General features: G+C 45.1%; 1 protein-coding gene and 1 long non-coding RNA gene across 5 annotated transcripts in view; one reads left to right on the top strand and one right to left on the bottom strand.

The window, feature by feature from the left end:
* The window catches only part of PROSER2 (proline and serine rich 2), a 27,845-nt gene extending 20,412 nt beyond the window's left edge, over positions 1 to 7,433 (top strand). For all 4 annotated transcript variants that reach the window (XM_025213022.1, XM_025213026.1, XM_006016307.3 and 1 more), the window contains 2 exons: positions 2,203 to 2,455; positions 3,387 to 7,433. In XM_025213022.1, coding sequence (XP_025068807.1) covers positions 2,203 to 2,455; positions 3,387 to 4,390 — 1,257 coding nt within the window. In that variant the 3' untranslated portion in view covers positions 4,391 to 7,433. The remainder of the gene's footprint in view (positions 1 to 2,202; positions 2,456 to 3,386) is intronic.
* The window catches only part of LOC112551546, an 11,265-nt gene continuing 4,729 nt past the window's right edge, over positions 6,829 to 13,364 (bottom strand). Inside the window, exons 2-3 of the long non-coding RNA XR_003095848.1 lie at positions 9,671 to 9,808; positions 6,829 to 9,550 (exon numbers count right to left, since the gene is read on the bottom strand). This is a non-coding gene — a long non-coding RNA (uncharacterized LOC112551546). The remainder of the gene's footprint in view (positions 9,551 to 9,670; positions 9,809 to 13,364) is intronic.

Raw genomic sequence — 13,364 nt, 5'->3', positions numbered from 1 at the left:
TCCCTATCCTGCTCCCCTACCTTGCCATAAAACAGAAGCCAGCACTGGAAAATGTCACCCAGTGCTTTTAAATAAGCAACTGAAATTGGCACTAGCCTGGAAACATTTATGCAACCATTTACTTTACTTGTATAATTCACCCATTCTGGCAGGAACATACTTCAGGTGACAAGATTGATGTCTTGTATCATGGGTGCCAGGACCTCACTGCTTTACTCCCTCCCATCAGATGCCATTTATCAAGCCAGCAATAAATTTGAATCTCTGGGAATGTATCCACACCACGCATCAAAACCAACTTTAGATTATCCTGAGAGATTTCAGTCGTGCATTGATTAGAAAAGTGTGCTGATGGTAAATAAAACGGGGGGGGGATGGAACCATTTATAAACCAGCCTCTGGACAGGTAATCTGTTTTGAAGAAAGAAGTCAAGGTCATATAGGTGAATAAAGGCTACCTTCAGAGCCAGTCCTAAAGCAATCATTTTTAGCCACAGGTGGTTTTCAACAATGTAGGATTTGCATAATGCTTTAATCCAGGGGTGGGCAAAATGCGGCCCGCCGGGCCATTCTATCTGGCCCGCAGGGTCCCTAAAAAATTTAGAAAATTAATATTTATCTGCTCCTGGCTGCCTGTCATGCGGCCCTCGATGGCTTGCCAAAACTCAGTAGGCGGCCCTCCACCTAAAGTAATTGCCCGCCCCTGCTTTAATCAGTGGGTTTCAGTACTCTGCAAAAGGAATAACATTGCTGTTGTCCCCTTTCTGGTGTCAGGGCTTAGAGGCAGAGTACACTATCCGCACCTGATTTTTAGCTAATGATTTAACTATCCATTAACATCTTTATGCCATAGCAGGTTGACATGCCCCTCCAGGATTTATTTAGTTGAAAGCTCTTTGGTCTCCCTTAGTGTAAACTGTATCTGCCTTTAATATTTGCAATGGTACCAGGATGCCTAGAGAGATGGCAGCCTTGGCTTTTCCCAAAGTCATGCTACAAGCAGAAAACAGGTGAGACTGGAACCTCAGTCTTCTCACTCCCAGCTTGGTGTCCTGTTTGCTGCCAGCAACTGTTAGTCAGTCCAAGGTATAAACATTGAGAAAGAAAGAGAAAGGAGATCTGGAAGAGCAAACATTTAGTTGCTTCTCATCGATACTGGAACAGGAATACATGAATGCAAGATCTTACACAGTCATTGCTATTAGGAAATGTCTTTCTATTATGATTATCTCACTGTGGCTCATTAGTAGTCATTCTCTTAAATGTTGAAAAAAGTTTGCCTCCCAGGAGGTGGGTGTGTGAAAAGAGCTTGCTCATTGCAGTTCAGCTGCTCATAGAAGCATTATCTGGATCAAGTTAACAGAGAACAATGAATCATAGTCTCAGACGGGATGATCCTTAAAGTCATTTACCATTTCCCTACTAGTGCAGGACTGTTCTGTCCTAGATAAAACAGCTGACGCAGGAGTTTACCGTTTGGGAAGCATTTCCTTCTATTTATTCAGGAAGTCCTTATTTAAAAAAAAAAAAATAACTCGCCCTGTCTGTGAACAACCTGTAGATATTTTTAGATGACTTTTTGTGTCCACTCCTATTTATCAATCTGGTACCTCAACACGATGCAATGATCAGAACAACTTTATATTTGGCTAGCCAGCTTGAGAGACCGTACGCTGGCAAGTGCCTGGCACTTCTGAAAATCAGGCACCTCCAGGCTGCCTCTGGCTTGGCACTCAAAAATCGCTAATCAGTTGTGAAAACATTAGGCCTATTCTCACTTTCATTATCTGTCTTATGGTCTCTTAACCAATTCTAAGTGAGCACAAACATTACCCAGCTTGCCAGCATGAGCAAGTGAGATTCTTTTGTAGCGTGCTCTGCTAAAATTTAGCTGTCTGGTGTCTGGGATTTCAGCCTGGCTATCAACAAGCACATTCCTTAGTCCAGGCTACTACTGTTTAACCCATGTTTTAACCCATTCTGCTTTATACTCCTGACTTTCTTTTCAGTACGCTGTAGTTATTTAATGACCACTCTCCTTGCCTTTTTTGCACTTCGTAAGGGATAGACATTTCTGATGGTGCCTCTTAGGATTGTTCTTTTCTTGGAAACAGATATTGTATTTGCTTTGGATATTTTGTACTTTTTGTCAAATCTTGAACAGCTTTTCACTCCAAGGCACTCTTCTCCCCTTTACTGTAGGATGACGAGAGCCTGAAATATTTAACTCATGAGGAAAAGGATGTTCTCATGTTTTTTGAGGAAACCATTGATTCCTTGGAAGATGACTTTGAGGACCAGTTCCTACATGACAGTGGCATCCACTGTCACTTCCCAAGGTCAACAGAAGAAAATGCATCCAGCCATTCGGAGACAGAAGATATCATTGATTTAGTGCAATCGACCCCTGAGAGCAGTGATCATGAAGACTCTTCTAACAAAGATGCCCCATCAGGTAAAGAGGGGTAGCTGTTAGGGCATGTCCACTGAAGTAGATCTTACCGCTCAAGGTGTCATGGTGTGAACTCCTGCAGAGACATGACTCTCATTCTGACACTTGTAAACACTCTTAAGGCATAAAACTAGAAGCTTTATGTACCTTGCCATGGTGTGTGTGTGTGTGGGGGGGGTATTCACCCTAAAAGCTCAGCTATTTGCTGTTACTACATTGTTCTGCATTCAGCTGTTCATGTGATGCTGAAGTATGCAGCTAGGTTTGCTACCTACTTCCCCACCTGACTACAAAAAGGAGCATCATAAAGTTCTCCCAATGAGTAATAGCTGTGGAGGTAGATAGTAATCGCTGTAACAAGTGTGCATGCACTAGTTATTTCTATATCCACTGCCCCCCCTTTTGTGGACAGTCATTTGTGACACTGGTGGTGATACCTCTGCTGGGGGTCTAGTAGTATGTGGCTACACCAAGCAGACCGCATGTTTTTGGTCCCCCTAGATCCCTATCCACAACCAGTTTCCCCAGGCTTTTGCCCATTGGGAAGCATGCTGCCATGTTTTAAACTTGATGCAGTCCTTTTCTCCACCCCTGATAACCATGAGTGGTTGGTAATAGGAAGAGAAGAAAGCTTCTTGTATACTAGATATCTAGCGGATATGAACTCGCTGGATTGGCAGAAGGAAAGCTAGTCATCATAAATCCAAATAATAATTGGCACTATAGAAATACTGTCCTAGGTAGGTGGGTGGGGGAATAGGAAGACACTGGTAACTTAATTAGGCTCTTCAGGCAAAAAGCTGAGGTTCCAGCTTTTTCATGTGAAAAGCTGGGGTAATGGGATATGTATGAGGCCAGTCCTAGTAAAGGAAAGCCTTGCATTCAGCTATGTAAGAGCTCAATGAGATGTATGTTGGGTTTGCTTGTTTTTTAGTGTTGGGGGCTGCTGGAAGAACCGATAGCCCTAAGCCAGAGGACAACAAGCAGCCTGAGAGGATATCACCTCCTGATGATGCCCCAGTCCTTCCTTTGGCGCCTCCATTGAACCCAGAGAGGTTTCCTCCTCCTCCTGTTGTGCAGCATCCTAAGCTGCTTCGCTCGGTCCCCACTCCACTCATCCTGGCTCAGAAAATATCTGAGAAACAGATGGAGAACAGGGCACGTGCCCCTGGTTCTCCCAAGGAGGTGACGCCCGTGGAGAAGAAGAAAGTTGCAATGCAGAATGGAGATTATTTCCCAGCCATTAAGCAACCTCTGCAACCTGCACCTAAACCCCACAGGTTTCCAAGCAACATCAACATAACCAACATAAGCAGCAAAGAATTTAGCCAAACCATCTCTAAGGCAGCAGTCAACGTGCAGGAGCGCAGAGCACAGGTACTGGCCAACATCAATGGAGGAGCCTTTTGGGCTGCTGAAATAGAAGAGAGGCTGCAAAAGAACGATCTCTTGGGTCGCAACAGAAGCTCCTCCTTGAAAGATCTGACTTCTGAACAAACACGATACGAGGCCCTGATGAAACTAGGCCTGGCAAAGGAAAGGCCAAGTCCCTTCCAGGCAGATCGTGCTCCAAGCACTCAGAAACTTAGTGACATGCAATCCAAACAGGCAGGGACTGTTCTGAATGGATATCAAAATATCCATGAGATCTTAACAAGTGAACCAAGCCCTTTCCTTCCTGTGGGCAAAACAGTGATGATCAAACCACCCGCCACCATTGTCGGTACCAAGAGCACACAGCAGAAAGTTGCCAGAAGTTTTAACGAAGACAGGCAGGCTGACTTAACCCTAGACATCAGGAGGAGGTCAGGCTCCCTGCCTAGACCCTCAGGATTTCGACCCCAAGGAATAACAGTACAGTTTTCTGGCCGCGGCTCAACGGAAGAAGCCAGGAAAGAGGCTCTTCGAAAACTAGGACTGCTGAAGGAGACTCTGTAATTTATGGAAGGGGCTGTCCTGACAGCTGGGAGGCAAGGGAGGTGTCTGGCTTGGCTTGTGCTGGAATAATCCAGCAAAACTGCATTTCCTAGACAGAGGGGAGTGAAGAGCAGTTCTGTGCTCCTGCAAGCCAAGGAGGTACTAAATGCTGTGCAACCACAGGTCTGTCGGCCATATCCGAAGTGGCACTGCTCAGTCAGCAGGGAGGTTTGAATGCTGCATCCTATCCAGTTACTCATCTGTTCTTCAGTGTGATTTTGAAGGCACTGTTTAAAACAGTACTGGACTGCACCAGAGGGCATTGCATTAATGAAGTGTACTGTGCAGTATTCTGTTTTTTTATTTGTACATAGCTAGCAAATCCAATGGAGGAACTTCCTCATGCTCTACCTTTCTGAAGCCAAAAAACCCTACAGATTTCCGTCTAGACATTCAGAGGTCACGTACGTTTAAAGCTGAAGTCTTTGACCTATGTTACAAGCTTTTATCACTGCCCCTCACCTTCCCCACCCCTCGCCTATCTTTATTACCCAGCTCCAGGAGGGACTGGAACTACTTTCTCCTCACCCGTTTCAAGTGACTTGGGACAGAGAGTGGTTTCCCCTTTGGCCTTCACATAGGCACAGAGGCCTAAGATGAGAGTAGGTGACTGCATTGTCCTGCCACTAAATTTGTATGTTGTCCCTCTTCCTCACTAATTGTTTCTTGGGTGGCTACCGATCTACTCGTCCGGTCTTCTGAGCCCCTGGAAGACCGCGCGTGTCAGTATTGCACTGACAGCCAAAGCGTCTAGTGACAATCAGTCAGCTGCTTTCATTTGAGCTGTGAAATGCAGCAGAGAAGCCATAGGTACAAGCTAACTTTGTATCGAACGCGGGAGTCTTGCCTTTTTAAACAAGAATTCAGTGGAGAAAACTTGCCCCGAAACAATAGCTCGACTCCACTAAGAAGTAGTCCTGGTTCAGTCCCGTTCATCTGATTAGCTGACTACTGTTCTGCTTTGTGGTGTGTTTTGTATTTCCGACTTGAGGGAAGATCCAGTTTGAAATTTGGGCTCCATGACTAGTGTGGGTAGGAAGGACCAAGGAGAGAGAAGCAAGTGCTCGCCTCCCCATGCAGGAGCCGCAGCAATTTTGGTGGCACCGCAATGCGAGTTCCTCAAACAAGGGCTGCTGCAGTGGCACAGGCTCCCTGGGGGCTCTCATTCTGGTGCCCCTCTGAATCGTTGCCCTTCTCTCCCACTAACAAGTTTATGGCTCTGAAGATCCAGTCATTCCCAAAGTTGTAGGGAGACCCTTCTTTGAAGTACCCAGCCAGCTAGTTCATCATAAAAGATAACCCAAATCCTCGCATTTCAAACAAAATGACCAGCCCAGCAAGAGTTCCCAAACAACCTGAATTGGCGTCTTCTTCCTGGGCTCAGTCGGCAGACTTTACAGGGAGGCTGAAAATATTTAAGCATACATTTTGGAAGGTGTTTATAGTCCGTACACACAACAGACAAGCTGCTCTCCCTCAACAACACCATTTTTCTTCTCTGTGTGCATCCCCAAATGCGAAGGGTAGAAGCCAGTTTAGAATCAATGCCAAAATCTCAGTCCGTTAAACTCCTGGTCTTAAATTTACATAACTGGAGGCCTAAAATATCTCACTTTTTCCATAAGTTCACTCTCTTGCATCCTTTGAAAGCTTAAGCAATTTCTCCTCCTTCCCTTTTTTTTTTTTTGAATGACTAAATTATAAATCTTGGAAAATAGGAGGGAGTAGTTACAATAGAAACTGGCACACCTTCTATTATAGGAGCTCTGACACAACTGTGATAAACATGTTTATGTATTTCCTGTGATAGAAAGTGTTGCTTAAAATGCACCGTGTAGACTTTCATAAATGAAGCTATTGTGAAGGAAAATCTTTTTTTCATAATTGTCAACCTGCCTCATAAGTTAAAGTAATTTAAAAAAAATAATATTTAATCTGCCTGCTTTGTTTGGTTGGTTGTTTTTTAAATGATTGCATTGCCTATGGAATCGGGCTGCTTTTCTTATTTAATTGAGGGATTCTTTTCAGACTTTATATTTTCACTCAAAAACGATAAATGATCACATTCTTGGATGTAACAGATATGCTGTATGCAAGTGTTCAGTAATTTAAAATAAAAAATGTGACCATTCCTCAGGCTAGCAAAGTCCCCAAGTATGTGTGCATACCTGCATGTTGGACGTTAAACACGTATTTACAATCTTTGCTAGAGCTGAGCCTTGGTCCCACTTCAGGAGAACACTTATGCACGTGCTTGTGACTTCTGAACTGCATGCTTAAGGGCTCTTCTGAATTTGGTGAAGTAAAAGCAACGTATTGCTAATGTCATAACTCACCTTCACCGTTCGAACACTTATTTTCCTCTAAGCAAAACAAACACAGGTGTTCACAGCTTTCTGTACATTGAACTTCTGAATTTTATTAAAGGAACATTAAATACAAATGCAGACTCCTACGGACCTATATTCGCATGTGATCCATTATCTCAACAGTAGCAAGCATTGATCGTGTGGTGGTTTGGGATTTTTTTTTTTTAATTGACAACTGAGATGGTTTAGAGAGAAAGTAACTTGGAACGGACTTGATTTCAGTACCTTAACACACCATTGAAGGATGAATTTGGTGTTTAATACAAAAGTTGTATAGTTTTTTTAGTATTAGCTGAATTATATGCCCCGTTTTTTATTTCCTGTTGAATCTTCAGTTGGTAGATTTGCATTTAGATGTGCCAAACTGAGGATCCAGCACAAAGTATTTATTGTGGTTCACCCACCTCCCACCTGTCCCACTTGAAAAACCTTCCACTGTGCCTGAAACTGTAGCAAGTAAAGCCATGTACTATGTGAATTTAGAGTATAGCTGCTAGTAAATAACCTGTATATAAATGTTAGCTATATGTTGTGTATCATGCGACTGTGTGTGTATGTAAATGTTGTGATTTTTGTTTTAAAGTGGAAATTTTATCTTGCACAAATCTAATTAAATTAACTAGGATAAAATCCAATGACAGAGTTGATGGAAAGTGGCATTTCTTCCTTTTCCCTTTATCCCTCTAATTAGTTGTGGTCAGCTGTCAGATCCTTTTGAAAACACGAATTAACTCTTCTCTGTCTGATGCCTGGTCTCTGGTGCTCGCAGATCCACACCAAAACCAACAGTCCTGTCTGGCAGAAATGTAGCATCACCATCCTAAGAGATGTCTGCATCTTTGCCTTTGTGTTATAAAGAAACTTAAACAGCAAGCGCCGTTAGGTATAACCTGGCCCCTTTGTTATTAAACCAGCAGAAGCAATGTCCTTCCCCCCCACTTCACTCAGGTGCACACCTTCATGAAGAGGCCAAGTGCAAAGCCATCTGTGAGCAGAGAGGGGTAGTTAGCCCAAGCTAGCTTTCTTGCTTCCAACATGAATTACGGAAGGTAGGGTACATTTGTACCTTATGGACTAAATACATCACGGATGTATAGCATAAGCTTTTGTGAGCCCGATCTGATCACAGCATCTGATGAAGTGAGCTGGGGCTCATGAAAGCTTATGCTATACATCTCTAATTTAATTAGGGTAGACTTGCACTTTACAGACTACCTGCTGCATGACTGCAGACTAACACGGCCAATGAGCTCTCTCTTCCGAAAGAGGGAAGTTGTCAGCTACTATTAATGTCTCCAGACCTAGAAGAACCTGCTTGTTCCAGTTTGTTGTGTTGAAATTTCCCACTCCCTTCCTACTCCTTGACTTGTTTGTCCGTATCCTTAGTGACTGTCTCAGGCACTTCAATCTGTGGTGTCTGATGGGCCTGAGCAGTAACCGCAGTAGCTCCCACGAAAGCCATGACAGCTGCAAGTTTACAGCACTGTTGAGAACAACCGCATTTCTCTGTTTTTCAATGACCATATTTTCTCTCACACCTTTTTCAAAAATGTAGCTGCTGGAAGTTGGGTGTGCATCATTAGCAAGGAAATAAGGTAATAATTTTGGCAAGGGGAGGGGAGAAAGGAAGCAAAAATAACACTTCTGCATGTGGGGCTCCTTGGGTGCTGCTGACTAGATGCTCTCTCCCTCCACCGCCTCCCCTGGCAGCTGCAGAAGTTGCTGCTCAGTTACTGCTAATACCAGTATTTTCAAGGAAAGGTCTTTTTCTTTATTCTGCCTTTTGAAACAAGGTATATCTTATTGGTGGGGACATATTGTAAGTGAGAAAATACAGTACTTCATGCTTTTGTGATACAATTGCCTAGTCAAAGAGCAGGCCATGCTCAGAGTGGCTTAGTGTTAACAAAGGGTCTGATTCTCACTTACTATATCAGTGTCTAAACACACTTTTGGCACTCGTATAATCACTTTGAAACGTGCCTTACTTAAAGATAAAAACCCTACTGCTACAACCTCTATATATAGCTATTCTGGCATACGTCCCTCAGTAGTGCTTATTCCTCTGGCCCTATTGAAATGTCTCTACGAAGATAAGCATCTCCATCCTGTTCCCATCGTGTCTGCAGTGCAGGGTGGGGGCTGTACTGATATTGTAGAAGTGCTGGGCTCTGTCTACACACCAGCTGCAAACCCACGTGACACCTCTCTCTTCCTGTCGATGAGAATCTGCCCCAATAGATTAACAACTTCGTTCAGTTCTGTGGTTTGTTTTTGCCAGGTTGGGGGCGTTCTTGGCTTTTGGGGTTTTGTGGGTTTCTTGTTGGGGTTTTTGTATTTGATACTGCAGGAAGGAAAAATAAAGCGTTTCATGGCTGCATCTCAAAGCAAACTACACATAACGGATGAGCTAATTTCTTAGGGATCCAATTGCTGACGAAGTATAAACATGGGCATTATTTTTCACATTGTTCTGGTACTGTATGACCCGTCTGAATACATTTCTCCTCCTCTCCAAATGATTTATTTTTGCCCTAAATTACTTGAAATCAGAACTTTTCATTTGAATTTGGAACGGCTTCCAGGCTCGGAGGTCAGCGTCGGCATGCCCCTTGCCATATTCTCGCTTTCCTTGCATGCTACTTCATGTCATGGGGCTAGTGAGGCGGTGCTGGCTGCAGCTCACCTCTGTGTGGGTACTTCAGACCCGCTTGTTTTCTGCCTGCAGGTGATGTGACAATATCCTCATAGCCTGCAATATGCAAAGTATATGGCAGGGAGAGGAAAACACAATCTCTCACCAGCCCGCGTTGTGTTTTTACCATACCCTGTCCACACTTCCCCAAAAGAGAGAAAATGTAAAGGATCTTACCTGCTGCTTCCTACAAAAATCCGAAGTCAAGCAACAGGAAAATTTGAAGAGTTTGCAGTCATGATAGATGTTACAGTCCCCTGGACATGCAAGTAGATCTACTGGACCTTCTGAGGAGGCTCGGCAACCTGTACTTAACTTGATTATGGAGAGAAAGAAACAGAAGGATGCTCTGCCTGTGTGACCAGCTATTTTTCCTGCAACAGAAACACTTAAAAAAAACACAAAAAAACCAACCAGTGAGGTAGTACCTCAGCTGCTGGCTTACCCCTCCTGAAGGCCCATGGATATGTGTTCATTTATAGCAGCCAAGAACCTGGCCCTGTATCCATTGCTGCAGTCTTGACCGGGGTGGACAACTATTTGGGTTGGAGGGCCACTAAGGAGTTTGGTGAGCTGTTGGGGGAGCTGACCCAACCCCATCCACCCCACACCCACTGTGTAGGGACACTGGACAGAGTAGGCAGGCAGGGTCTCCATGGTCTCCAAAACTGGTTGCTGCCCAGCACCCCCAGCAGTGCGTACAGGGCAGATGGGTCGCGCTGCCCAGGCAGCAGGGCAGAGTCTGGCAGCAATGGTGGAGATGCTGGCAGTGGCAGCTGGCCAGAGTGAACCACCGCTGTGAGGGCTGCTGAGAAGCCAAATCTGGTCACCATGCTGTCCTCACCCTGCTGTGCACCTGGGGGTGGTGGGACTGGTCACATGTGCCATGTCCTGGCCTGCCCCCTTGAAGCCTGGGCTGGGCGGGGTCAAGGGACCTGCCATAAGCCAGGTGGGCTGAATGCAGCCCGTGGGCCATATTTTGCCCCTTCCTGATCTTGAAGCTTCCAGATCCTGTAAATGGCATTTTGTTTTTATTAGCAGTGTGATCCAGCTTTGAAGTACCTCCTTCCTAATCTTCAATCCAACATGGTCTCTGTACCCTCACGTAGTAAAAGTCAGAGGAACAAAGGTTTTATTGGCATTTCATGCTGAAGCTCTTATCTTCCCATAAAGTGCACAGTAGCAGCAGGTTGTTAAAGGCAGCATCTTACTCTTGGAGTTATGCCTTTGCCTTCAGCAAGAGCTGGATTTAATGTATATCAATAATTTGATAAAAATAGGAATGTGCCTAGAGCTGGGAAAAATTAGGCTCCTAAAGGCCAACCAAAGGCTGTTCCATAATTAATCCATGCAGATTAACGTCTCAAGCAATGGGGTTTGCCTTTGTATTGTGAGTTTAATCTATTCAACAAAGCCTTTTAACATGGAGACCACAAACCTACTCTGCAGGCAAAATGCAGCATCTCAAAACATGTGACTCAATGTCTCGTACATGCTGCCTGTTTAATTGCACCGGGGATTCATCAGAATTCCTCACAATGTTTTATTCCCTTTGTTTTTATGGTGATTGACAAGTTATGTTGTTAAGAGCTGTAGGCTACAGAAACAAATACGCAGCCAAATGTCAAATACTGAGAGAGAGGCAGGCAGGAGGCTGCTCTACAACTAGTTTTATCTTCTCTAGGTTGGTCCTGCACTGAGTTGTCTATGGCGCCCCAGTAATTTGAAAAAATACGTACTAAGCAGGGCTTGCCCGTACACAACTCACTCTGAGATCAGGGACCAGAAAGCCACAGCATTTTCTAGAGTGCCACACAAACCTGCAGATGTCTGCCTGTGATGTTTTACAGCTTCACACGAACCAGGTAAAACAGGAAAGAGATAAGCTTCAACAGCCTACGCAGTGAAAACACCTACAGTCGTTATCACTGGTAATGGTATAGGCCGGATAAGTCATGTTGCTTAGGTAGCAAGCCAAACCTGTTTCCATACAATGAAAGTTTCCCAGAACCACGAGCTGGAAGGACCGAGCCTGAAATGTAAGAGATATTTAGACCCAACAAACCAGGCTGGTTCTCGCTCTCATTGCTGGAGGCACAAACTGTCTGGTTCAAGCTTACAGTGCAACTAGAGGCATAGGCAGAAAGAAGTGCAGCTCCCTGAATTAACTCATGGTGCTTCACAGAAAGTGCCATGAATGAGACCAATCCTCCCGACCCAACAGACGGTAGCTGTTGTGTCAGGACAGTGGGGGATCCACCTCCAATTTTGGAGCTGATGCAAGGGGAGAGGCTGCATCTCTGCAGCCTCTTCCCCTAGCTCCCCTCCCCTCCCAGCACCGTCTCAGGATGAGAGGGGAGAAGGCAGGTTAGGGAGGTCTCTTCTGGGGTTTCCCCCGTCTGCACTGGAGTGGAGGTGTGGGTGGATTGGAGCAACCCCCAGAATGAGCTCCCTCTGTTCCCTTCCCTCCTTCCCATTCTGAAAACAGCACCAGGAGCAGGACTGGGCTGCATCAATCCAGTCCCACTGCAGGCAGACAAGTTAACGAAGGTGCTCCACCTTGGAGAACATTCATCTGAACCCTCATATAAATGAGGGTTCAAATTGTTGCAGGATTCAGCCCTTTTAAAGCACTCTGCAGCCATGCACTGGTATTAGGTCCTGGCTGGAGAGTGCTTTCAGGGCCAGATCAGGCAAAAATTGGCACTTCTGTCTGCGCCTCTGATGAAGTGCTTCATAACTGAGCTCACTGAGGTGGAAATTGCAGAATGCATTCCTTGGCTGTCTCTTTAAAGTCATAATTATTATTGGCAAGCAGTGAGCCAAGGTATCATGGAAAGTACACCACCCCAGAACAAACAGAGCAGCAAGCTGCAGAACTGCTTTTGCAGCTTTACTCGTGGTCTGGACTTCAGAGACATCTGCAAAACAAAGCTGCTCACTTCAAAACCTTTCAGTGCATTTCATGCCATGGCAGCACCCACAGCTTGAAAAAATACCTTGCGTTCCCCTTGGCTTATACGCTAGCTCCAAATAGTGGCCTGGAGATACACTTCATACAGCAATCGTACCGTAAGTATAGTTTAATAGGGAATATGAAATCATGGACCCAGTTTAGAGTGGAGTCTCAAGTCTGTGCATGTAACTTAAGTCTCCTTGACCCAAATGTGCATGACGCCAATTAAATTCTCTCTGTTACCAATGTGTACGTTACACAGTAACTCTACACTTGGGTCACTAGTCTAGATGCAGAGTCTACGGCACTGTCTGGGGTGTAGCTGTACCCTTAGTGTAGATGCCATTTACAGTAGTCCAATACTACTAGCTCTGGTTCAATTTACCCCAATTTAAAACCATACAGACACCTACAAACCTTGCCTATAGTAGCAGGTCACAATAGGACAGCTGCACTACTGGTACACGCTGGGTTTTTAGCAAGGCTTTGGAAAAGTACAGGTATAAATTGATGCAGCACATGCAGAAAAATAAGATCTGATAGTGGGCATTCAAATAGCCAGTATTGTAAGGCAGGGGTGGGTCTGACCTCTGGGTCTTCTCACTGGCTGGACAACTCACTTCTGGATCCAGCCCGTAAGGCTTTCTGCCGCAGCTCCCAGAGTTTCTATGCTGACATGGGCAGCACCCAGGGGACCGATGCTGATCCTCTCTCCTGTGCCACTGGATTTCTGGTGCCCAAGTGCCATTTGGTGTGCAAATTAGTGATGGGGAAGCAAGCAGGGTGCAATTAACCCCTGTATAGTGGCTGTGCTGACACAGGGTGCTGGCAGCCACTGCAAGCAGGATCCAGAAGTCAGAGCCGGCCCATCCTATACTGCAAAACCTGCAGCCGCAGGGGGCCCCCCAGCCAAGA

Source organism: Alligator sinensis, unplaced genomic scaffold, assembly GCF_000455745.1.
Source record: "Alligator sinensis unplaced genomic scaffold, ASM45574v1 scaffold268_1, whole genome shotgun sequence".
NCBI classification, from domain to species: Eukaryota; Metazoa; Chordata; order Crocodylia; family Alligatoridae; genus Alligator; species Alligator sinensis.
The sequence above is the reverse complement of the archived record's forward strand: the minus strand, read 5'-3'. Positions and strand labels throughout refer to the sequence as shown.